Source organism: Anas platyrhynchos, chromosome 20, assembly GCF_047663525.1.
Source record: "Anas platyrhynchos isolate ZD024472 breed Pekin duck chromosome 20, IASCAAS_PekinDuck_T2T, whole genome shotgun sequence".
NCBI classification, from domain to species: Eukaryota; Metazoa; Chordata; class Aves; order Anseriformes; family Anatidae; genus Anas; species Anas platyrhynchos.
In genome coordinates this window covers 3,588,563-3,614,114 of record NC_092606.1, presented here as the reverse complement: position 1 = coordinate 3,614,114, position 25,552 = coordinate 3,588,563, and the positions used below count along the sequence as shown (strand labels likewise).

Genomic DNA, 25,552 nt, shown 5'->3' with positions numbered 1-25,552 from the left:
AACCTGAACCGCTCCCAGGGCTGGTGTTAATCCTGCTGCCCCAAAGCCTGGCTGTGAGCAGGACGCGGTGCCTGGTGGGTTTGTGGTCGGCGCCCGTGGGAGCAGCCTGGTATTTCCCATCATTTGGAAATAATTTTCCAGCGTTATCGAGTCACACAGGGTCCTTCTGAGCGGTTTCACCCCGCGCACGGTGATGGAGCCCTGCTCCCCGTCAATGTGGCTATTGTTTGATTGCTGATTAAACCGAGCGAGCCCAGCCCCAGTGGAAAGTCCTTTATGGAAGAAGGATCTTGATAAGGTATCATATCTGCTCTGTCCCTGCTGCGTGCAGGCAGTTAGAAAGTAAATAACGTGGACAAACAGACGGGGGGAAAAGATTTCCAATGCCATCAGCGTTTGTACAGATCCACATGGAATGAGAGGCTTAAAGAGAGGCAGGCTTTCAGCAGGGAGTAGCTCAGTTATCGGGTAGCTACAATTCTGCATAAACCCTTCACTTTCGCCCTAACAAACAAGTCTTCAGCTCTGGACACTGGCACCGCAGGAGGCAGAGCTGGCTGCAGAGTCACCTCAGGCTGCTCAAACACCTCTGTTTCCTCTGCCAAGCCCAGAAATGAGATGCAGGAAGGGCAGAAAAAAATGTGTCAGGCCAGCACGGGAGTCTTTTGGTTAGTAAGTAAAGAGCAGCAAGATTTCCAGAAGCCTGCATGGCTCTGCAGCATCCCAGACACAGCCAGCCGTGGTTCTGTGCAGCTCCCAGGCGCCAAGATCCTCACCCTCAGACCTCACTGCCCTGATCCCTGCAGGAGCAGCTGCTGGGAGACACCACAGGTTCCCCCCCCTAAATTGCACTAACTCAATTACTGGCAGAGTGCTTTTTAGCCCAGGAGCTCCGTGGCAGCTCTGAAAGAATAATCGCGTTCATCTGGAAACTGCTGCAGCGCCTTCTGAGGCGTCTAATTTCATCAAGGGTTTTTATGGGAGATTTTGGAACGAGGAGCGATCGGCTTTCCCGTTGCTTGTGGAGACCAAAAATCCCTCTTTTCGGAGGGGGGGGGTGTGCATTTAAATCAAAAGGAACAAAACACCTGTCTGGTGCATTTGCTCAGCCCCCAAAGATTTCAATCAAAAAATCTTAATGTTCTTTTTGTTTCCATCTGCGTTTTTCAGCAAAGACAAACAGCCTCAGAGTATTTCTTCAAAGGAATGTAAATTCCTGGAGGAAGTATCCGGAGTTCCCAGCACTGCATAGCTGCAAACCACAGACGCCTACGGCTGAAAGCTCTGCTCTGCTTTTAATTTTGGGGCAGTGGAGGAATTCTTTTTAAGGGTTTGGGTTCACTTGTGCTGGGCCCATCAGGCCAGACAGCTTGTTACTGCACCAGGGAGTGTTTACTTTGGCTGGCTGCAGACATTTGCTTTCCCTCCACGAGAGTATTCCCCCACTGAATCTGATGACATGGCGCAATTATTTCATTAGGATTTTCCAAAAACCCTTCCCTCCGTCTCATATAGCACTAGAAAAGACCTCTTCTGTTTTCCTGTTTCACCTTCTGCAGCTTTGTCTGGAAAAAAAAAAATGTGATTGAGGAGGGCGGAGTGGGCCCAAATTTTCAGGGGGAGTTTGAGAAAGAGCAGCTCGGGGGAGAGGCTGGGGGTTTTGAAGGGTGCTGTTAAGCTTCAGGAAGAGGTTCAGTCTGTCTTCATTTCCCTGCCTCTGGGGCAGAGCTCGGTGTTTTCCATCAGATCTGTGTAGGAAAATGATTTAGGAGGGGTCGTGTGCATGTGCATACTCAGCTCTTGCAGCTCGCTCAGGGCGAGTTATCGCAGCCCTGGATCCTGTGACTGTTTTGGGGACGTGCTGAGCTGCTTTGGGGTGTTGTGGGGCGAACCAAGCCGGTGCCTAAAACCTGCTGCTCCACAGCACGGCACCGCTCTGCTGCTCCCAGGCCTTGCTGGGTGCAGATCCACGACCTCATGTGAGCCGTTCTCATGGGTGCACCTGGAGCCTGCAGCACCCACCGGGGGCATTTGCTGCTTACGGTGGCACCGCAGGGTGGGTGCTGGCGGCTGGGGGGGGGTCTCCCTGCCACCGGGAGTGGGGTTGATGAGGGTTCTGGGTGGGGGCAAGCAGCAGCCCCCCAGCACCCCCCAGCCCCATTTCCCCCCCTCCACCCATGGGGGCGCGGGAAAGAGCCGGGCTCAAGCCCCGCCCCTTTTCTAGGCCCCGCCCCTTTCCGCTACAACCGCGCCCATTCATGGCGCCCCCGCCCCATTCATTACGGCCGCACCCCCTCGTGGCCACGCCCCCTTCTCGTAGCCCCGCCCCCCTTTCCCCTCGTGGCCACGCCCCTCCCGCCGCCGCCGCCCGGGCGCAGGGCGCGGAGCCCCGCGGCGGTGCCGGTGCCGGCGGCGGGGCCATGGTGGGGAGGCTCAGCCTGCGGGACGTGCCCGAGCTGCCCGACGCCAGGAAACGGGGAGACTCCGGCCTCGACAGCCCCGATTCCGGGCTGCCCCCCAGCCCCGGGCCCTCCCACCCGCCTTGGCCGCTCGCCTCCGGTAGCCCCGAGCGCTCCGCCGCCGCCGAGCCCGAGCCCCCCGCGCCCCCCGCTGCGGTGAGTAGCGGCCCCGCGGCGGTATTAAGGGGGGGGAATGGGGATGGAAACCCGCCGGGGGGAGCCGGGCTCGGGGAGGAGCCGCCGGTGCTTCCCCCGGGGGGTTGGGGAGCCGCTGGGGCTCGGGCAGGGGCGCACGGGCTGTGCCGGGGGGTTGGGGAGGGTTGGGGCTGCCGGGGGGGCGCTTTGGGATCTGCAGAGTTTTGGGGCGCGACCCTTTTCTGCGGGGGAACGGGGAAACTGCCCCCCAGCCTCCTCGGCCGTGGGCTGGAGCTCGGGCGGAGAAGTGGCTGCAGGGTCCTTGGGGACCCCCCGGCCCCTTCCAGCCGCAGGGCGGTGGGCTCGGCACCCCCGGCCCTGCCCTTTGGCAGGGGGTTTTGGGGGTGCTCCGGTGCACGCTGCTGCTCGGTGAGGGGGAGCGGGTCCTGCCCAGGTGGCCGGGAGGGAGCTGGGCTGGTGTGCGTGGGGGCCGTGGCACAGCTGCGAGCTGAAGTTTGCTCGCTGCGAGGTGCCCGTGGTAGTTCTCTGCTGTGGCCTCCCTGGGGGGAGATCTGGTGAATTCGGTAAAAAACTATTGTACAGACTCGTACAGCACTAACTGCACGTTGAAGGTGAGCTCATAAACGCAAACGTTGATGTTTTATTGTCATGGTTTATGCTACAGAAAGTTACGCTCTACCTGGGGGTTTTATTTCCTTTCCATTTCCAACGCTGGCTTCTCTGAAGTCAGCTCCCAGGTTAGAACTTTGTCTTCGGGATCCATACCTTGCCCCCATCCTCGGTGTGTGGAGTTGGGCCCTGCAGGCGGTGCCCGTAGGCACATCCCTGACTCGCAGGTTCCCTTGTATATAGCACGAACCTTGACAGCATGTAGCAAATTGGGACATAAAAGGGATTATTTTTGCATTTTTGCAGAATTCCGTGTTCTCTCCCAGCCCTGTTCTCGTCAGCTGCCCTCCAAGACTGTGTCCTTTATCCTTTGGCGAAGGAGTTGAGTTTGACCCTTTACCACCAAAGGAAATAAGGTAAATATTACGTTACAGGCGTCTAGTTTGGAGTGAGTTAGCATGTAAAGGAGTAGCTAGGCCTTATCAGTGCCTGTGAGTCAAGTTAATTTATTTGCAGAGCTATTGCTCATGCAGCTGTACATTCCTGGACCTGGACATTTGCACAGGCTAAAGGAGTGTTCAGCCTTTTTTTAATCCCATACGTTGTTTTTTTTTCCAGGAAGCCTTCTTGTGTTTTACTGTCCTGCTTTGACTTAATTGCACTGCTCCAAAATGTTGCCTCTCAGCTGATTAACCAGAAGGTAGTCACGAGAGAAGGTCTTCAAAGAGCCATCTTCCTAGAAATGCTTTATTAGGGGAAAAGCATTTTGCTCTCCCAACCTCATGGTTTTATACTAAGTACTTTTATCAACGGTGGCTGCTTGTGTGAACTCAGAGTTCATATTAAGAGAGCGCATCATTTTTTAATGCACTGCATCACTTTGCAGCTCGTGAGTTACTCCTTTGAAGGTCATGATTTATGGTTAGGAGAAGTGAAGGCTCCCAGTCGATTACTGCTGCAATCAAAGCTAAGCCCAGGGCAGGAGAGGGTAAAAAACGCTGTCTGCCCTGCTGCTGGGAAGGGAAGGAGCCCACCTGGGGCTGGAGCTGAAGGCGCTTAGCACCGGGTGAAAGCAGACCCAGAGCTGTTGCAGGGTAAAGGATGAAAGCTTTGCTCTGTAGACCAGATGAGGAGGCTTTTCTTTTTGGTGGAGTTTGATGTGTAAATTTTTCCTGGTGGTTGAATTTTAAAGTTTGCCTTCAGACAGTGCCCCACGCTGGGAGCGATAGCAGGGAGTTTCTGTGCGACTTGACAGAAGAAAACTAAGAAAATGTTTGCTTCAGTGGACTCAGCACTCCAAGGAGTCAGGATGCTTATGTGCAAAGCCTAAACACGAGTCCGGGCCTCTGGATTTAGGCACTGGCGTTTGAAAGATGTCCTTAGGCTTTGTACATCTCAGCCTTAAAATGATGGGCGGTAGGCTTGAGAAAATGCTTCACGATGCTGGCACAGCAGTAAGAGGGCTGTGTGTGCTGCTAACATAAGGCTTTTTTCTCTTTCCATAAATGAGTGAGGCACCAGCAGACAGTTTTTGCATGAAGTGTCCAGGAGCAGAGCTGAGGACCAACCCAGATGCTCGGTAGCTCCATTTTCCAAAAAACCGCAGCCCGCTGCTCTGGAGCAGAGCTCGCTCACGTCCCTCTCTCGCGTTTCAGGTACACGTCCTCGGTCAAGTACGACTCGGAGAAGCACTTCATCGACGATGTCTACATGCCAGTGGGCCTGAGCGTTTCCTCTTGCAGTCAGACGGTCATCTGCGTCCCTAACTGCACGTGGCGCAGTTACAAAGCAGAGGTCCACTTCGAGCCCCGCAACAAGCCCCAGCGTTTCACCAGCACCACCATCGTCTACCCGAAGCACGCCAAGACTGTGTACACCACCACCCTGGATTACAACTGCCGCAAGTCCATGCGACGGTTCCTCTCCAGCGTGGAGCTGGAAACCGCCGAGTACCTCGGGAACGACTGCGTCCTGGACGGCTGCTGACCGCCAGCCGCTCCCTCGCCGCCATCCGTCCCAGCCCCACCTAACGTCCTGCCCGTACCTTTGCAGTCAGGTGAAGGGAACCTTACCTGTCGCCACCTCTTGCTCAGCTCTTAATAATTTCTGCTTTAAGCACCAGAAAGGCCTGAATGCAGTTTTCTGTGGGGACGTTAACTTTGTAAGGAACTTGTTTCTTCACCTTTAAGGTCGTGGGTTCCCTTCCCTAACCCGCCCCGCAGTGCAGTAGTCAGATGAAAATAAGGGGAAGTATTTTCCCAAATAAAAAACTACAGGTGAGAAAGAATGTGGAATAGTGTCTGGCAGGTGGAAGTGCATTTGATGCTTTGTGGGGATGTGCAAAAACAAGGGCAGTTCACTCTCTTGGAGAAAATCTACCATGTTGTTTCATTATACATAGACAGAGCTGTCATGCATTTTGTTTTAGATCATGGGGCTCTTTCCTCCAGATGAACAATCTCTGGAATTTGCTGGGGAAAAAATAGCATAAAATCTGGAATTCTGTTTTTAACAGATACAAAAACCTTATCTATGGCATTCATGTCTGGTTTGAAGGTGTGATTTGGGAAGAAGCGTAGAACAGGAGATAAACTGCTTTAGCAGCTCCAGGCAGCAGAGAAGGCATCAGGTAATTCTAGTCGTTTAGATGAATGGCACGATGCATCTTCTGTAATGACTTCTTGTTGTAATGACTTGTACAGCACTGCAGTCTGTGTAACATGCTGACATTTGTGTGCCTGTAATAGGACTTGTAATGAAGAATATCAGGCCAGAAATTATCCCTGTTTTGTTGGAAAGTCAGGTCTTGACAGTGTGGTGTTGGAAGAACGCCAGTGCTTGTTTTTTTTACCAATGCTATGCTGACATGTCTGCACTAAAGGAGTTGGAATTGGGAAAGTTTCAGGAAATGTGCAGTGTGTACAGGAAACTAGTGTGGCGGGGGAGATGCTGGGATCAGACATGAGATGCTGTCATGGTGGTGGTTGTAAAGGATTTCTTAGAAAGAGGTAAATGGTAACAAATCTCTGTCAAATTTTAATTGGGTAGCAAAATCCACAGCTGCAGCTCTGCTTCCCTGTTGAGGTTTTCATTGCAAAGGTCCACGTCCCCTCTGGTACTCAGGATGTCGCCGGGATTGGGTAGCATTTGCCTATCCGTAGGCTGCTGGATAACCCCGCCAGTCCCACAAGCAAGAGGCAGAAGTGGTTTGGGGCCAAAGGGAGTAACTTCAGATACTAAGAAAGCCTACCCAGATGTTATGTGCATTAGTTTATGGTGAGTTTGATGGAAAAAAAAAAGGGGGGAGGGGGAGATTTATTAGTTTACCCAGATATTTCTTCTATGTTCACAGAGAACAGTGTAGTATGGAGAGCGTCTGCTTCTGGTTGTGTGCCTCGTGTTGGTGGTGAGGGTGGTGTAGCAGCTCAGAGGATTTACTCAGCTGCCCGTGGCTATTTCAAGGATTCCAGAACTCCCCTGAAGTGCAGGTCACCTTCTGGTGCAATGTCAGCTCTGTACCTGCTTTTAACAAGGATTTAGTGCATAGACCAAGGGTGAATTTTGTCTGCGGTGAGTTAAAAACTCAGGAGCCTGTTCTTGAGCTGTACTTAGCGCATGTATGTGCACGTGGGGTGAATGGTGTGGAAGCATACTGTAGCGTGAACTGAAATAATTTGGGAGCCTAAAAATGCAGCAAGAAGGCAGGCTTGAGTTTGAATGGTTTGTTTTTTTCTTTTGTTGTTGTTGTTTTGTTTTTTACTTATTTATTAGCTCAGAACAGAATGTCCTTAATCTTTGGTACTTGCCTCAGAAAACCAGATCCAAAAACAATTCCAGGGTGACACAGGATGCCAAATTCAGGTAGGCTTTGCTCCAAAACTGTTAAGAGCAGCATGGTCTTGTCATTAAATGTTCTGGTTTCAGACTACAGCGTTTAGGGGATGTGTCTTTAGTCCACATCATGATTGTCCCTTAAACATTGCCCCAAGATGCACTTGTGTAAGAGAAGGCACAACCCAACCTGCAAGCGTGTGGGTTTCAAACGGACAAAACTGCTTGTTGGGAAAGCTATCGCAACATTGCTCGCTTTGTGGTTTCACATACCTTGCTCCTGAAATGTGGTGCTGGCCACGGTTGGACACAGGACCCAGGAAGAACACGGACCCTGGATTGCTCTGACAATGTTCTTCCAATGAATTTGTGTGCAGGAGATCTGAGAGAAGATTATTTTAAGTTGTAATCATTAATTATTCCTAGTTAAATTAGAAATGAAATTACCCTTACAGTATGGCTTTAGGATAAAACACATGATTTTTATAAAGCAAACTTAATTACATGCTTTTTAAGATATTTTAACTGGTAGAGATACCTTTTAAATTATTTATGTTCCAACATTTGCAAAGCTCTGATTAGCTCTGTGCAAGTGTTCTGATGTCTGTGAAGTTTACTGTCTTCCCACTCTAATTTTCAAATTGTCTTTTACTTTACTGGTAATAAATGATCTGAAAACTGTAACAGAGGGAAGTCTCTTCATTTATTTTTTTCATTTATAGCTTTTCAGTGTTTATTATGGTATTTACTTAGAAATAAATATGTAATATATCCTGCTGGTCCAACCTCCACTCTTGTTTCTCTTATATCATGTGCTACTTCTGTTACATATTCTAGGAAGGCATTTCCTATATAAACCATCTGTATTTAAAAATTACAAATGTAGTTTTTTCAGTTTAGTAAGACTTGGAAAAAGTGCTTTGAGGACAGCTGAAAATCCCCTCTAGTATGTGAGTCTTTTATCTGATACAGTTTTATTTCCAAAGACAGTTTCTGGTATGGGTTTCAGCATATCCTACAAGTGGAAGCAGTTGTCCTTTTTAAATATAACAAGTATTTAACTAGATAGGAATTTCTTGTTCATTTTGAATTAAAGTGTAGATGCTCAAATGCTATATTAGTAAATACAGCATAAAAATAAGACTAGAATGTGTTATGCATTAAACTTCATAAAAACAAAATAGATGGTGACAAACTTGTTTTGAGAGAAATGCAGTGGTGGTTTTTTGGACACTAAAACTGTTGTTTAAATCTTTCTAAATTAGCAGGCATGCTCATTTTGTTGGTATCACTGGCAGAGTAGAAATAGATGCATTAGAATATCAGATAAATCATAATAATTTGTGTTTTTTTGTTTATTTTTTATTGTTCATCTGGTTATCTGCTTGCAAAAGGTCCAGATTTGCATGTAATGACATTATTGGGATCTAGGAAGCTTTGAAGCTATCCTGAACCATTCCCCTGCTCCTGCAAAAGTCTGTACAAGCATTTGCACATCATGCATTGTTTGAAGTGCGAAACAGCCTAAAAAATATATTAACATCACTTGCATTCAAACATCACGCATCCGAAGAGACATTATGAAAAGGTTTAAAAATCAGAGTGGTATCTTTTAGGAGGGCTTCAGAAAACTGGAAAGCTTTCATATGTGCCATCTAACTTCCAAATACTTCCTCCTTTAGTGTGCTCTTGGCTATTGATCTTAACATTATAGTAGCACTGGGTATGATAGCTGTTGCTTTACTATGAGAAGTTGAAGTAGGTGGGTACAAGACACACTGCTTCCTGATGAGTTTAATTCACGTTGGCCAGATGGTTCTCAAGTTACGTGCAGTGATGAGGATAAACCCGTCTTCAGAGATCTGTGCCATTTTCTTTGTATATGCCATGCTTCAGAATGTCAAATCTGGGGGCCTTTTCAGTCAATTTCTGATTTCTGTAACAAAGGACTGTGTTTAACAATTAGCCCTCAAGACAGGAGACAAGGGCTGGCTGGATTCTACTCCCAAACTCCACAGCTTGCTCAGTTTCAAATACTCAGTAAATTTGTGTACCTGCAGATGATTTCAGCCTTCAAACACGGTAACAGGTCATTCAGCTGCTCATGCTCAATTTCCCTGCCTGCCACAAGGACTGTGCTTGTTAATTTTGCAATGTGTCTGAATACCTGAAAAGCTCAGGTGTCATGCAAGGAGCATTGCTTTGACACTAACAAATAGCAGTGACTAGTGATCCTGCAAGATGAATAGGCAGAAAGAAGCACTTTTGAATTGTTGGAGTAGCCTGAGCTGCATGTGTTTTAGCAAGCAGGTTGCTTTGTTTGTTTTTAAAATGCAAATGTTCTGTTCTCCATGCAGACACAAAACATCGAGCAATCAACGCCGAACTACAGAGCTTGTTGAGAGATTTTCTTGACAGCCCTGATTGCAGCTTGGAGACCGTTGGCTTGTTCGGTATTCAGGACAAGCTCATGTTTGCTCCCCTGGAAAATAACTGCAGCAATCTTCACATTCTGGGTGATCGCTGCTTGTGCACGAAGCCCTGACATGAAGTAATGGGGAATGCCTGACAGCTGGGCAAGGCTCAGCAGGGAAATGTTGCTGGATATACAACCCGTACCGTTTTCTCCTGTTCACCTTGTAGATTTGCAGCCTTTCTTCCTCTGCTGCGGGGTCCTCAAGAATCCCATCCCATCGAAGACTTTCGTTAAGCTGAGCAGAAAGACCTAGATCTGTTTGACCAGAGTCCAGAATGGTGGAAGTTGATGCTAAAACTTTGTTTGCTTCTGCCTCCATCTGAATCCCTTTGGCGTAGTTTTGGGCTGAGTCAGGGTTCCTCCCATCACTTATGATTTCAGGCGGTGCAGCAGAGCGAGCCTTCTGCTTTTGGCGTTTGTGGTGGTGTTTACCTGTCAATGTGGTAAGAAGCAAAAATTTGTAAGTCATCACTGAGGCTTTTCTGCTTTTTTTATTGTAATGAGGATGAGGAGGTAAGTGCTTGCTGTGCCCTGTGCATGCCCAGTAATAAGGAACTAAAAATACTAACAGCCTAAAAGCTTTCTTTCAATTGGGAAATATATTTATATATACGATTGGCTAACCTAACAATTCTCTCACTTGTCAGATGTGTTTATTGAGGCCGTTAATGCATTAATAGCACTTCTGCACTGGCATGGAGTTCACTGTGCTTACTGAACCTGATTTATGCAGGAAATTCAATCTTGGTTGCCAGGGATTTTTCCAAAGCTGTCATCCATTCATAGGACAAGCAATGTAATTTTTTTAGTACCATTTCTGGAAGCTTTGAGCCACCGGAGGGGCACAGCCATGCTGCTGCTGAACGCAGGCCCATGGGATGGTGGACGTTGGAGTTGCTCTGCAGCTACCAACAGAAAACCACTGTTATTTACAGCATTTTCAGCAGTTCTTGAAACTTCTTGACAGATGTCGTATGCCTCCTACTGTTTATGCTGTGCAGTTACATGTACTCAGTCTTTTAGTTGTAGGTGTGTGGGTATGCATGCACAGAGCTATACATGAAGCTGCATGGCTGAACTACAAGCCCTGCACAGGCACTGGAGCACCGAGAGATGTCGAGTGCCACAGGTGGCTCTGAGGGAGCGCTGTGGCTCTTCTCCCCACGTACCCTTCCCCTGACCCAGCTCACCTGCCCGCATGGCAGCAGTGCTCCGGCTTGGTGCTGGTGATGGCTTTGCCCCTGGGGGCTGCGGGCAGCCCCTGGCCCCCCGCCGCCTGCCCTTGCTGCCCTCTCGTCCGATGGTTGCTGCAGGAGCCCCAGCGTGGCCCCGTGCCACTGCCCCCGAGCCTGCTGGGGAGGGAAAGAGGAGGGAGAGTCAGTGACCATGGCATTCCCCCTTCTCCGTGACACCCTCCACCTCCCCTCAGCACTTTCCCCAACATCCCCCTGAGGTTTTACCCCCGTCTCCCTTCCCTCCTCTCATGCCTTCCCTCTCCATTTCCCCTCAGGTATTACCGCTCCATCTCCCCTTCCCTCAGTGGCTCCCTCCTCTCAGTGCTCTCCCTCTCCCTTTCCCCTCAGCACCTTCCCTTTCTCCTCACCTGCCCCCTCCTCTCCTCCTCTGGGCACCTTCCCCTCCATCTCACTGGGCCCTTCCCCTTCCCCTCCGCTGCCTCAGCGAGGTCTCCAGGGCAGCCATGGCGCGGGGGCCAGCCCGGGCCTGCCCGCTTGGCCAGGGCCCAGCGCTGGCTGCGATCACTGCGTCCCCCTGTGCCTGACTGTGGCAGAAAGCCCAGGCTTCCCTGAGGTACCGCAGCCTTCGCCATGAAGTCCTGAAGGGAAATTGCCCCTTCAACCTCTCTGCCTAGCCCACAAAGCAGGGCGATGGCTGTGCTCCTTGGATGGCTGCTGAGGGGAACAGAGCTCGGCTCGGCACAACATGCGGCTCTCCTGCCACTCTGCGAGCCTGTTGTGAGGTGAGCTGAGTTGTTAACAGCCTCGCTGGGGAGATGAGAGCACTTAATTGGGAGGTGAGCCCGGATGAAAAGCACTGGCGGGCTCTTTTGCAGCAGTCACTGAAGTAATGCACCGCCTTCTTTGTCCTCCTGCCCCTGGGTATAATGGGAGGTTTAGTTCTGGTTTTGTTGCCTTCCCCCCTTTCCTCTCTGCCTCTTCCCTTCTCTCCTTCTGATCTATTTAGATGTGAAATTTGGCAGATGCTTGCAGCTGCATTCAGACAGGTTGTGATGAAATCGGCCTCCCAGGAGGCTGCTCCCACGGCGGCTCCGCAGGCTGCAGGCAGCACTTCTCCGACTGCAGCTAATGGTCTGATTTCAAAGTGTCAACAGCAGGGATTTTGCAGTGATGGTTATTACTAATGCTGTACAGCAGCCAGCAGGTCTCCAGAGCGTGCGTGCGGATGAAAGGGATGGTGACACGGGGCAGAAAGGCGAGGCAAACAGGAACGGCAGTGATGGGATGTAAATAATTCATCCAGGCTGAAAAGTGAGTGTAATATTTTTGCAGGCTGAGAGAAGGGGATTACTTGTTGGTAAGGGTGGCTGTCCTTCATTTTATTATGCCAAAATCTGACTTTCCAGCCAAATTAGAGCCCAGTGGTCGTGGCTGGCATGGTCCACACAGAAGAAGACTCATCTGATATCAGGCATGTCGGGCAGGCAGGACCATCAGCAGTGTTCCCTGCTTAATCTGCCCCTGCTGAGGCTGGCTGAGAGGCAGAGGGGTGGCGAGGTGCTCTCCAGCAGCAGGTAAGTGTATTCTGAAGGTGCACTGTCCCCAGGCAAATCCCACACCCCCTTACTCCTCTCTGTGCCTTTCCTCTTCCTCCCCCTTTTCTGTTCAAGCCAGGCTCCGGTCTTAGTGGGTGGGCACGCAATTCACATGAAAAATATGAAGAACAAACTTTCCACTGTCCTCTGAGAGTTTTACTGTGTCTTGGAGGCATATATATTTTAAAAGGAAATACTGCATGATTTCATAAGATAAAGTCCAATTTGCAACCCCTGCCAGTAAGTAATTGTGTTAAAGCAGTAGAGCTGATCTGTAGGTGTAAGGCTTGTGAGATTTATCTTTCAGTTTGCTTGAATATTCTCACTGTCCTCTTTGGTTTTAGCTTGCCCATATTGTGAGTGTTACCTGAAGTGAAGGCAGTGCTGTACTTGTTTCCTCAGGTGAGACAGGGCCGTTACGATGACCCCAGTTTGATGCCAAACCTGGGTAATGCACCAGGCCGGTGCCTCTGAGGGGAGAAGTGTGAGCATGCCCTATATCCTGACTGGAAAAGTTGGTCATTCTTTAAGCAAGTCTATAGATCCTCACAGATGTAGTGTATATTTTATTAGGACATAAATAAATGCTTAAAACCCCAATAAGCATCATTTTGTAATGCGCTGTAATGACCAAGACAAACCTCCTGCTGCAGCTGCTGGGGTGAACATGGAAGTCTTCTTGTGGAATATTAAAGCTGATGTTGTGAACTTACCTTGAACAGGGAAATGAGAATTAGAATTGTAATATGTTCATGCAGGTGAAAAAAAAAAACTGGATCAGAGTGGGGAATTTGTCTTCAAAATGCGTAAAGAAGTACCTTAATTTGCTATGAAGCATCAGTATTTTTTAATCTTTCCCTTTGTCTTAAATATTCTTGAACAGGTGTGTTCTATAGACTTTTTTTTTTTCTTTTCCAGATTAGTCACTGAATCGTTGACCTTTTTGCTTAGGAATAATAATTAGAGGGACAAGTACAAATTGAATTGCTGAGGACTGAATAATTACAATCAGAGTAACAGTAGCTTGGAAAAAAAAAATAAATCCTTGGCTCCTTGCTGTGAATTGCAAAGCAGCTAAACAGGGCTGGAGTAGTCAGGGTGATGAGAAAGGGAGCACCAAATGTCCCCTGAGTGTGACACCTCCTGGCTGCCTGTCCCCAGGAGGTGGCCTTTCAGAGGTGAGCAATCAGCTGGTTTGGCTTGGGGTTGCTCAGGGTCTTTTGAGCCCGCCCGAGGGTTGCAGGTGAAGGTGCCAGTGCTGGCCAGCATCAGCTGGGGCATCTGCAGTGCTCTGACAGCATCGCTGACAGCCCTGCAGGAGCAGCTTGCTGCCCACTACAGTCCTGGTCGTGTGTACAGCTAAAACCTTTGGCAGCTGTGGGCTGGTGAATAATTCAGTGAAACCCATCATCGATAAAAGAGAGATTTTGAAGGGTTCCTTGGGTGGAATTGGAAGTGCTGGCTTTCTGAGAGATGAGTGTATTAAAAATTGACTTCGTGCTATCAAGATAAAACTCATATTTAGCCTTTCTAAATTTTTTATGCAGTGTCATATTTTTTCCCTGTGACTTGCAGCTCTCAAGGCCCAGCTTTGCGGTTGGACTCTGAAGCATCCGTGGTTCTGCGGGGATCTCGACAAGCTGATTTGACAGCAGAATGGATACAGGCTCTGCGATGTGTGTCGTTTCCTGTGCCTATTGTTCTTGCCAGTACGGCTTGCTAAATAAGGTAATTTATCTTTTTCCTGAAGTTGGCTGAACCGTGTGTTTAATTTATTTATGTTATTGACTGTGAGGAGGAGTACCCTGGTGTGAAACGTCATCTTCAAACGCTTTCTTCCATGGAAATACAGGCTCTATATTAATGCAAACACTGCTTCCTCTAATATATTTTTCAGCGTTTGCCTAACCCCAAAAGAAAGCAAAGCATATACTCAGACTTGAGCTTGATTTACGTAAAAGTTAATTTAGGTTGCCTAAGCTTATTCCATGAGGCACACACAGAGGGATGTGGGGGAGGCTTGCAGGGCCGCTGGGCTTTTTACGAGCAGGCAGTAAAAGCACGGACTGAAGATTTATTTTTTCTTCTTTTTTTCTTTCTCTGGCAGTAATTAGCATTTGTGAGAGTCTTCAGAATGTGAGGTGAGACAAGTTTTACAGTGATGAACTATGAGGGAGTGGGCTTGAAGCAGCTGTGGAGAGCAGGAGAGCCATGCAGGTCCCTGCGTGCTAAGGTGAGAGGAGCCGCCCGGCTCACCCCATCCTGCCCTGTGTCCGTGCCATCCTTCGAAGGGACCCAGCTTCTGATGACATGGGGAGACCTCTCACAGCAGTCCTGGCAGGGAGGGCAAACGGAAACAACATCACTTTAACTCCCAGAGCCTAGGAAAGGGCCTGTCTTGTCTGTTATGGTGTGATCCCCCTCCAAGACATGGCAAGGAGCAGACAGACCCCCAGCCGTCACAGCAGTTCCTTACAAGCATCTCTGCCCGCTCTGGGGACACCTATTGCTCCACAGCCCCCTGGGCACTTCAGGGTTGCACAGAGCCACTCGAGCAGTGGGTCCCAAATCCCTGTCCTCCTGCCCTGACAGTGCTGTGGCTTCCAGATGGAGCAACTGCATGGTCCTCATGGCTGCATTTCCCCGTCACAGGGAAGACTGGAGGTGTTTAGCTTGTTTCCCCAGTTGTAAATTCAGGAGCACCCAGCTTGAGTGAGCCCGCTGCAGGCAGCACAGCGTTCAGTGGTGATGGGGGTTTTTCCCTGCACTAACCCTCAGCAGCAGCCTTGCACCTTCCTCCCAAAGCCACATTTTGCTGCTGGTCCCAGGCCACCTTCTGTAGCCTGTGCCTGTTGTTAGGGTCATGTGTGCAGATTTTGGTCCACAGTTCTTAAATTTGCTGAGTTTTTTATTATTATTATTATTATTGTTATTATTATTTAATATTAGTTGTTTGTTGGGTTTGCTGTTTTTTGGGGGTTTTGTTTTGCTTTTTGTTTTATTTTCTTTTTGTTGTGTTTGTGTGTGTGCTTTGTGATTTTTTTGTTTTTTGTTTGTTTGGGTGGTTTTGTTTGTGTTTTCTGTGGCTTTGTTTTCGTGTGGGTTCTGCTTGGAGATTTCCGTGTGCCTGTGTGCGTTTTGTTTGGTTTTGTGCCTTGTTTTTTTGTTTGGGCATTCTGCGTGTGGCTGCGCGTTCGCGTGCGGTTTTGCATTTCCATTCTTTTTATTTACTTATTTATTTATTTTTTGTTCGCTTTCAGTGTTTGTTTCTTTCTATTTAGCTCTCGCCTTGTAGTTTTCCTCCTTGTATGTGTGTTTTTTTTCCCCTTTCCCACCTTCTTCCCTTCCTCCCGCCCCCCGCTCCATCCCCAGTCCCTTTCTCTCCCCCCCGGGTAACTCATCAGGGGCTCACCCCTCTCCCTTCCCCGTTCGGGGCCGTGTCCGCGGGGTCTGTCCGGGGTTTGTCCGGGGGCTGCGGCCGCCAGGGGGTGCCCGGCCGGCGGGGGGGGGCCGGTGCCGGGCGGTGCAGGTGGCTCCGCTTCCGCCGCGCCCGGGGGCGGCTCCGGGGCTCGGTGCGGGAGCGCAGCGGAGGCGCAGGTGGGTGCCGGGGGGAGAGGAAGAGGAGGAGGAGGAGGAGGACGAAGAGGAGGGCGGTGGGGCTCTGCCCCGTTCAGCCCCGCCGTGCCCTGCCCCGGAGCTCAGGGCAGGTGGCCCCGGGTGGCTGCTGGGGCTCAGGGTTCCCGGTGCCTTCCCACTGGGTAGCCCAGCACCCTCTTTGGGAACACCGCAGACTCATTTTGGGAGCACCCCGCACCCCCTTTGGGAGCACCTCGCACCCCCTAGCACCCCCCAGAGCTGTCCGTTTGGAGGGTGCGGTGCTGGAAGCTCCCCAGCCAGGTGAAGGCAGCGTTAAGTGGCAGAGGCACAGGGGAAAGAAGCGAGCGGTGCCGGGCTGGACGTGCTCAACCTCGTGGAGGTGGTGGGTCCTGGTGAGTCCTGGTGAGTCCTGGTGAGCTGGGCCGTGTGCCTGGCACGGAGCAGCCACGTGGATCCATCCTGCAGCCCTTGGGTGGGTGCTCCCTGCGGTTCTGGGAGCGCTGCCGAGCACCTGGGAGCCCTGCTGCCTGCGGGGTGTTGGGGCTGCTGCAGCTCGGTCAAAGTCCACGGCTTCCTTCCTGCTCGTACCAGCAACAGGGCTGGACGTGGAGTCGCTGCTGCCGTGCCTACGTGTGGCTCAAACGCCTCCCGGGATGCCCAAGGCTTCGGGGTGCTGAGAAAGGGATTGTCACCCTCCAGGTAGGATGGCTGCGCTGCGGCTCAGAGCTGTGCCCAAAGCAGGTTTTTGGCGAGGCTCCGCGTAGCAGCCGTCTCTCTGCCGGCCATGGAAGTGCTGTTCCTGGTTCACTTGAGGTTATAGCGGCGGAGCAGGCTGGCACGGGGTTCTCCTGCAAGGGATTCCTGGACAAATGCTGGCCTGCGCTCAGCATCTCCCTGCTCTGTCCAATTCTTTCTAAGAAACTTGATGCTCCTCTGGAGGCTGGGAGGTGCTGATTCCACCCTGCCAGCCACCCGCCACATAAGGCCTCCTGAGCTTTTTAACATATCAGAATAGCGAAAGGAGTCTTTCTAATTAGCCATTTAGATGCTAATTTGCTTCTCTGGAGGCCTACGCCAGATCAACCTGCCCCAGAAGGTGAGTCAGAGGGAGCAGAGCCTGCTGCCTTCATGAATTATTTATTCACTTGGTGCAGAGCACCTGCCTGGCTGGGGATCAGAAGGAACCGAGGCCAAAGTCTGGTAAATAAAGATACACCTTGGCAGGTGGAACAGCGCTGGCTTCCCTCCCCAGCGTTGCAGGGTGCTGGGGAGCCAGCAGACTGATTTGCTAGGGCAAAAACTGGTTCTTTATAGCTCACCATAGATCAAGTAGCTGTGCTAATAAGTGCCTCTCATTAATACGGGCTTGTTGGTACCGTATGTCGGTTTTCCTGTAGAGCTGATTTTATCTTCCCACTCAGAGGACTGGCATGGACCTCCAGGGCATTGTGTTTTATAATCTCTTTAACAAGCACCATCTTAAAGCACTTAGGCTTCTTGCCACTGCTGCTAGGATTGTGAAGCAGCTCTGGTGCATGGGAACCTTCTTTTTTTCCCCAAAAAACGTCATCCCCACTTGCTCCTTTTCCCACTTAGCCTTATGGGCTAACAACACTTCTCTCCCTTTCCGTGTGCTGAGACTGGTTTGTGCTCATCTGAGCTGGGCCAGCCAGAACCCAAGAGATGGCCCTGAATGAGGTCTTCACTGTGTCACTGGCACTTGGATTGAGCCATCGCGATGGGACAGACTGGGAACAAGTGTCTCCGTGTGTTCCTTAAACGCTGTCCCTCAGCCTGCCAAGGCTTTGTGGTGCTTATTTGGACGCTGCGTGTTCTTTGTTGGCCCAAGCCGCAGAGGCAGGAGTCAAGTCTGATCAGGTTGTGTTGCTCCAGCTGTCTCTCTCCCTTTCCAAAAGCAGGAGGGCGAGGGCTTCTTGGCTTCCTGATGAGCCCCTGGGAAGTGGCCGTGCCTGCAGCAGGTTCCTGGCTGCTGGGATGGCTGAGGGACTGCTGGATGTGGGCCTGAGTACAGCCCCGACTCAGGCTGGCTCTTGTACAGAGGCAACTCTGAGACTTCATCTGCCTTGAGAGTCACCTACGTGTCTTCTGCCACACTCCTGCAGCCCCAGGGGTTGCTCTGTCCCCCTGGAAGAGCCACGTGCTTTGAAATACAGCAGTGGCACGAGGATCCTGAGCACACGAGGGGAAGACCAAGAGCCTTTCCCTCGCCTCCCGGGAGGCGCTGGGTTGCCCTTATCTCCCTCCGTCCCCGCTGATCCCCTGTCATAGCAACGAGAGCAAGCACTCGCTTAGTTGCTAAGGTTTCCCGGGGCTAATGGGGTCTGGTGTGCGGAGCAGAGAGTAATTACGCTGTGTCTTTGAGGGAGCAGCAGCTAAAAGGAAAACGAGACCAGAACGGCACCTGATGCGAGCGGGGAGTCCTGGGGGAAGTGCAGCCCTTGGAGCAGGCGAGTTAATTACACCGGCACTGCTCGGCTTGGGGATCGGGAGCTTGGCTCTGGCCAACTGTGTAATTTTTATTTTTTTTAAATGAAGTATTTAAAAAAAAAAAAGCCTAATTAATTTTCTATAAAAACAAATTAATACAGATGCGAGCTGCTTAGCTGAAATAACCAGGCAAATGAAAGCTGGCTGGGGAGCTCCTTATGGGGCTGTGTAGGACATTTTTGTTGTTTGTTTTTTTTTGTAGGGCTCCGAGGGATTCATGCTTTGTGGGCACCTGTAATCAGCCCAGCCGCAGGAGGGCTCGTGCAAGCTGTGCCTTCGCTGCCGTGAGGAGCTGGTGCCTGCTGCAGTGACTGCCTCAATGTCAACGGGACCCTTCGGTTTTTAGCCTTGGTGCAGTCAAGGTACTGTCAAAATGTGTTCGAGGTGGAGCGGGGAAGGGGCTCAGCGTAGCAAGACGGTACTGAAAGTGTACATGAGCTGGAAAAGCAAGTGGATAAATTTGGGACGGAAGAGTGTTAAGGGTGTTAAATACGGAGCTACAGCCTGGCTCAGGGAGTGCATGATGCAGGCATCTCTGTTGGGAGGATGTTCTGGAAAAGTATCGCTGTGCTCTGCTCCGTTCTTCTATTCTTTAAGCATCTGCTCTTGGGGCTGGTCAGATAGCAGCCACCGTGCTCACTGAACCTTTGGCATGACCTGCCAAGGCTCCTCGCTGCTGTTCAGGTAAGGATGGGTTATGTTGAGGCTGTGAAAGGCTGTTTTTTCAGAAGGGCCTGAAGTGCTTTGACAGGGCTATGTCTGCAGTACTGCCTTCTTCAGTGGGGGCTGTCTGGGGGAAAGGCCTCCTCCTGCACTGCCTTGTGGTCACCACGCAGGGCTGCAGGACCGAGCCACCAGCATGACCCTGCTGCTTTTCCCTCCTCTCAGACCTTGCCAGAAGATTTCCCCTGGCAGACTGAGGTCCTGCTGTCAGGCACCTCGTTCTCTGGCTGGTCCAGGTCTCGTCACGGAGGCAGCAGAAGCAGCTCTCTGTTAGAGCTGCAGGCAGAGCTGAGCTCAGCTACACGTCCCCGGGCCTCTCCTGGCTCACTGCAGGGCACTGCTCCTTCCCTGCCACGCTCCCCATCGCTCCTCTGCCAAGCACAGCCAGGTGGACTCAGGTTTAATGAGGTTTTGTTTCACATGGCTTCCTCCATCGCAGGAAAGGAGCGAACAGGTGGAGGGTTGTTAAAGCAGGTCATTTCGTACCAGCAAGACAAGGGCTCCCTCGTAGTTCTTAATTTGAGTAAAAAGCAGAGTTGTGCAGCAGGAAGGTTTCTGTCTGTACCGCTCGGTGCCTGCGCTGCCCCTCTATTCTGTATGTGGTGTACTTGTGGCAGTGCCAAGAGCTGTGGGTTTCTTCTGCTCTCTCTGCTGGAGACCGGCTGCTTCCCTGCTCTCTGCCTTGGGGAGAGGAGAGGAGGACAGGGAGGGGATGTTCGGGGAGGTGGGCGCTGACTGCAGGGTCTCTGAAAGGTAACACAGCGAGGGCTGGCTGCGAGGGGGCTGTTTGTTTCACCACAGCCCACAGAAATGACTCCTCAGCCTGCTGGGGTTTTGCTATCTCGGTGTTTCTGATGAGGCTGATTCCCCCGTACTTCTTGTCCTGTACAGAGATAAGAGGGAGGGTGCTTCATGTCTTCCTAGTACCGTTTCTCTGCCATCAGTCCAGGGGCCGTGCAAGATGTTCCTTTCCCTCCAGCCCTGTTAGTGCTCCCGTTTCCACCCCAGCAGACCATGGCCTGCAGTCCTATGGCGTTCTTGTTGCCTTCTTGGAGGTACCCTGATTTTTTTCCAGAGGCAAAGGTGCAACGCCGTCTGCAATGCCAGGGTACATCAGAGGGAGCAGCAGATACTCGCTGCCGCGGAAAGAAAATGCTCCTGTAAATATTTTAGGGAATAATCTCTCTGAAGACTGCTTGGGGATATGATGGATCTCCAGGCTGTTTTGTTTTCCCTCTCTCTTTGCAGATGCTGCTCAGGGAATGGTGGAGAACAGAAAGCGTATGCTCAGTAACAAGAGGCAAAAGAGCATGACATTGCTTGTTTTTGTTCAGTCATGCTGAGAAAAGCGCACTGTGGTATGAGGCTGGAGAATGTGGTTAGGTCTCTCCTGAGAAAAATGCTTAGCTGATGTGCTCTATTCTGACTTGCCTTCAGCTCTGGTAGAGCAGATAAAGCTCTGCAGAGGAGGGGTGGATGGATTCAGTGCTGTTGTCCATCCTGAAGGCACAGCTGCTGGCAAAGCAAACTCCTCTGCCCCGGCCACGCTGTGGGGCAGATTTCCAGCTCTGGGTTCTAGGATAAACATCCCAGAGTTGCCAAGTGCCGGTCACGTCGGTCTGGCTGTATGCATTCAGCCTTGCCAGTGGCCATCAATTGCGTGGGCTGTGCTTTTCTTCAGGTGTGTGTGAGTGGGAGGGAGGAGAATGTGGTACAGCTGAGGAGTAATTTAATATATGCATTTGTGTGGGGGGTAAATGTGCATATAATCCTGTAACAACGCATCACAGGCTCGGAAAATCTCTGAAAAATCCCGGGTTGGCTGTGCTGTGTGAAATTTTAGCTTCTCTCTGCCTCTAACACTGGCCTGGGGGCAGGAGCCTCTGTGTTCCTTTGCCATTAATGCTCGATCGCTCCCAGGTGCGTGAGCTGCTGTGGGACATGTGGGGACTGCATTCTGTCCCCGCCTGAGATCATGAAGGGGCTGACAAGAGCAGGAGGTGTTCTAGTACGAAATGGAAATGCAGGCGTGTGTGAAAGCAAGGAAAGTATCTGGTAAATAGAAGATGCCAGAGTTCAAGGATTTCATCAAGGGATGATGCCTTTCAAGAGCGGTCCCCTTAGCTAATGTAGTAAATGCTTAAAAAACTGTGACAACTCTGTCTTTCCTGCCTTGAACTCTTTCTCTGCTGAACCTTCCTGTAGCATGCCATCTCCTCCCTGCCTCGCTTTGCTGTAGTCAGGCCGAGCTGCTGGAGCCTTCACCTGATTTACACAGCTGTCCCCTGCACTGAAAGAAGTCTGTGCCTCGCCTGGAATTCCTCCTCCTCCCTCCTGCCTGGTGGAAGAGCTGGGTTTTCAGGCTCTCCAGAAACTGGATGGTCAGAGAGGAGGCTGCTGGGTTATGGTTTGCAGCCACCCTGGCTGGAGGCTGACGTGGGTTTGGCAGGGGATAGCTGCCAGTGCTGCAGCCCGGCTCAGCGCTTCTGCGCTGGGGGGCGAGTGCGGCACATGTGGCACATGTGAGCTCAGTGCGGGCAGAGATTGATTTGCACAAGCTGCCTGAGTATAAAAAGGCCAAGGCCGTGCAGCTTGCGAAGCCTCTGCGCCTGGCAGAGAAGCAGAAGGCTCTGTGTGTCGGCAGCAGATAGCAGGCGGAGGTGCAGCACGCTGAACCGCAGCACCGGGGTAAGTGTGCTGTGAATTGAGACTGCAACATGTGTTTTCTGGGGAATTACTGCACTGTTGGCAGGTGATATAAGTTGCCTGCTATTGTATCTGATTTGTGTTTGCCAAACAGCATTAAGCACGTTATCTCTGCCCAGCAGGTAAGGTTTCAAAGCTGGCAAATGTCTGCTCTGGGAAAGGTAAGTATTAATACCTAGAAATTTATGCATTAAGGCTCATGAGACACTTGCTCTGCTGGAGAGCAAATCCAGCTGGGAGAAAGCTTGGTGCATCAAGACTGGGTTTGTCTCTGCTGAAATCTTTTGGCTGCTTCTGTCCCTTGGTGCTTCCTGTTGGTTTGAGCTCCTGGTAGGGCTGAGGCTGTCCCTTCTGGGGATGCATTTCTCCCGTGAGCGTGTGGCAGGCGGCTCTGGCTGCCTTTACCAGGCGGCTCACGGTGAAGCTGTCACTGAACGCGGGGGATCACTGGTGTGACTGTGCTGGTTACAGGAGCCCCGGTAGGAGATCTGCTGAAAGAGGTGCTGTCTTAAACATCAGCGAATGCAAACAAGCTGCTATTGTAGGCTGTAGTTATAAATATCAGGCTATTATGGAGGCAGTTTTAATGAACGAAGTGACTTGCCACTATTCATTCTGATTGTCGCGTGGGCTTTTGTTTGTTACCCCGTTAAGAGGTAAAAACCCAGCAACTGTAGCTTCTTTGTGTCCTTTAGAGTGGCTTTTTCTGTCAGTACTGCAGCACTAGGGCTCCAGAGGTGATGGGGCAGAGATTGTTCTTGCAAACAACACTTTGCTCTGGTTGGAAATGAAAAATTACAATGGAGCTGACAGAGTCTGCGGCCTTTTTTCAGGGCCATAAAATCTAAACTTCCAGCCTTGTCTTAATGTAGTATCAGAAGGTATTTATTGGCTTATATTTCATGAGGATGATCGTATGTTTTTACTGCTGTCTGTGGGTGCGAGTCAGTCAGCTTCCAGCGAGCATGACGCCGGCAGATCACCTCCGTCGTGTTTGCTGGGAACAGCATCCCTTGGGGACGACTGGTGGAGCTGTGCCAGCTGCTGCCCTGGGCTTCCCTGCTGCACTTCATGCTGGTGTTTGCTTCTTACAGGTGTGACCCTGCCTCCTCCCAGCCCAGTGCCATGGCCGACACGATTTTTGGCAGCGGGACGGGCCAGTGGGTGTGCCCCAACGACCGGCAGCTGGCTCTGCGTGCCAAGTGAGTCTCCATCCTCTCCTTCCAGCCTCCAATTAGTGTTGTGGGGCAGCGGCCTCATCCGCAGCCTGGCTGTGAGGCAGGAGTTGCTGCCTGTCACACAAACCCCTCTGCACCATCAGGGTGAGCTGCGTGGATGGGGCAGGAGCCTGCTAAGCTGGGGCTTGGTGCTCTGGGAGACCATCAGTCTGTCCCACCAGCCCTTCCTGGGATGAAAGGAAGGGCTTGGAGACAGGCTGTATCCCTGCACCACCCTATATATAACGGGGAGCATCCCCCAGCTGCCAGAGCTCCTTTGTTTTAGGAATTTGTCATTTGATCTCATTTTCCACTGAAGTTCAATTACCACATGACCTAAAGACAAGGGGATGGAGGTGAGTCGAGCACTGGAATTGCATTTGTTTCTTGGATGCTTTCCTTCTCCAGCAACCAGTGCTCTGTCCCTGCCACCTCTGCTCCTGGCTGAACCTCTGGGGTCAGCCTGCTGCAGGGTTTTGGAAAATATGGGATCACCCAGTGTCAGAGGGGGGCACTGGCTGAGTGGGAGCCGTGCGTGCCACCGCCACTTCCCCTGCCTTCACCTGAAAGCCTCATTAAAACAGCTGTGCCTGATTGTGCCCTGGTTTCTGCTGGCAAGCATGAGTTTATCCAGTGACCTCTAAACCCCTACTGAATGGTAATTAATTGAGCTGTGAAAGCTCCCTCCCGTCCCCAAGCGAGCTGAGGAGAAATGTCAGCTGTTCTGCACGGGCACGGAGGGAAGTGGCTTGCCACAGTGTTCCTGCAGGCCTGGGGTAGACCAAGGAAGGAAGTTTCCAAATTTCTGTTTATTTCCAGGTATGCCTGGTGATTCGTGTGCTTGAACTGAGGCCCTTAGGAACACGGGATCTGGAGGGAGGAGGGTGCAGGTAGTCCTTGTGCTCCGGAGTCGCTGCAGGGCATTTGTGGTGTCTGGCATCAGCACCATCTCTGCAACGACACCCCCGAGGCAGCCTAGCCCTAGGGGGACCAGATTTCATTTTGGACAGTCAAATGGAGGGAGGACATGGAGTTGTAGAGGGAAACTGGGTTGTAGAGGGAAATGAAAGGGCAGGGAAGGAGGAGCAGCGCTCATTGCTGCTGGAGGAGTGTTGTGGTGAGCTGGTCAGTGAGAAGAGACTCCCGCTGTGGGTGTTAGCCAGGGAACAGGCTTGCCTGATGGAAGGCTGGCGTACACCCCGTGTGCTGGGCAGGTTTGGCCTGTGGGACGGGGCAGGGGTTTTGTGCTTTCCTTTCACAACTTAATTCCTCCCTCCGCCCCTTCCCGCAGGCTCCAGACGGGCTGGTCAGTGCACACGTTCCAGACGGAGAAGCAGAGGAAGATGCAGGCTCTGAGCCCGCAGGAACTCGAGGTCATTCTGGAAGTCATCCGCAAGGCAGAGAAATTGGACGTCGTCGAGCAGCAGCGCATAGGGTACAGTCACGTTCGTTTGTCCCCTTCCTTCAGAGGGAAAGGTCAGAGCAGATGGAGAAGTGGCTCTCTTGGCTGCCTGAGCTCAGCCTCCATCAGTCAGAGCATCCCTTAGGTCAGTTTTTTTCCCCCTCCCGTGTTGCTTGTTTGGAGGTGATGAACGTTAGGAAGGATGTAATTTAGTTTTTTCCTTCTTCCCACGTCGCAGGCCTTTCTCATGCCTTCTTTGAGCCTTGGGACTTCTGTGGTTGCAGTCACTGACACAGTCCCTGGTAAATGCAGCCTGTGCTAAGGCAGCTGCCCTGGGGGCTCTGGAAGAGGCTTGGGGAGACGCCAAGCTGTGCAGCTGCACCCACTGCTGGTGGACGGCACAGCTCAGAGACCATTCCTGGCAATGCCTTAGGTTTTCCCTTGTCCACAGCAGCCCCCTGGGATTTTGCCTGGAGCAGTGAATGGGTTTGTGTTCTACTTCGCTGAGTTCTCTGGATGGGGTTTGTTAGCCTGAATTACTTGATTTACAGGCATCCTTCTCCTTTTTGCTGCTGCAGATTTCTATTTGCTTTCAGTCCTGCTGGAGATCTGGCCTCGGCTGTGTCTGTGCTTGACCTGCGCTGACGGTCTTTAAAGCAGGAGAGTTTGGCTGTCCTGCAGCATTTCCCAGCGGGGTTTATGCTCACCAGGCACGAAGCCTCGGTGACTCCCAGCCCGAGCCCAGCAGGCCCAGCTCCATGCCCCTGTGCTCAGCTCTGTCCCTGCACAGTGCACGTTAGTGCTGGTGAGGACGAGCAGTGATGTTTGTGTGCTGCGTGGGGGACCCCAGCAGCCCTGGAAGCAGCCAGCGACCCCGAGGGGCTGATGGCTCCTGTGCTGGTGTAGCTGTGCACAGCGACAGCCCCGCTGTTCCCCTGCTGAAGCGTTCTCCGAAATGCCTGTGTTAACTCCAGGGGGTTCTCTTGTGCTGAAGTCAAGGATCATAAATCCGGTAACGACGGCTCAGCCTGGCTGTGCGGTCTGACCTCGGCACCGCGGGCAGTGCCTCTTCCAAAC

The 25,552-nt window shown here is 51.4% G+C and overlaps 2 protein-coding genes across 9 annotated transcripts in view; both read left to right on the top strand.

Moving 5' to 3' along the window:
* Nucleotides 1-2,328: 2,328 nt before the first annotated feature.
* On the top strand, nucleotides 2,329-7,739 carry RFLNB (refilin B). The gene is made up of 3 exons (XM_027472508.3): nucleotides 2,329-2,615; nucleotides 3,531-3,640; nucleotides 4,880-7,739. Exons 1-3 carry the CDS (start codon nucleotides 2,421-2,423, stop codon nucleotides 5,208-5,210), a joined length of 636 nt encoding a protein of 211 aa, XP_027328309.3. The 5' UTR covers nucleotides 2,329-2,420; the 3' UTR covers nucleotides 5,211-7,739.
* A 4,094-nt stretch (nucleotides 7,740-11,833) lies between these two features.
* Nucleotides 11,834-25,552, top strand: part of RPH3AL (rabphilin 3A like (without C2 domains)) — a 41,453-nt gene continuing 27,734 nt past the window's right edge. The window contains exons 1-7 of one of the 8 annotated variants that reach the window (XM_072026113.1): nucleotides 11,834-12,038; nucleotides 12,134-12,301; nucleotides 13,898-14,050; nucleotides 14,430-14,555; nucleotides 18,630-18,789; nucleotides 22,951-23,058; nucleotides 24,365-24,508. In XM_072026113.1, the coding sequence (XP_071882214.1) occupies nucleotides 22,982-23,058; nucleotides 24,365-24,508 (221 nt within the window). In that variant the 5' untranslated portion in view covers nucleotides 11,834-12,038; nucleotides 12,134-12,301; nucleotides 13,898-14,050; ... (1 more) ...; nucleotides 18,630-18,789; nucleotides 22,951-22,981. The other 7 variants (XM_038165680.2, XM_072026111.1, XM_072026112.1 and 4 more) reach the window with 7 other exon arrangements.

Excerpts from the sequence above, each read along its gene's own strand:
- RFLNB (XM_027472508.3), top strand. The coding sequence starts at position 2,421 with ATGGTGGGGAGGCTCAGCCTGCGGGACGTGCCCGAGCTGCCCGACGCC. Across the intron at positions 2,616-3,530 it reads CCCCCGCGCCCCCCGCTGCG|AATTCCGTGTTCTCTCCCAG; the intron begins GTGAGTAGCGGC and ends GCATTTTTGCAG. Across the intron at positions 3,641-4,879 it reads TTACCACCAAAGGAAATAAG|GTACACGTCCTCGGTCAAGT; the intron begins GTAAATATTACG and ends CTCGCGTTTCAG.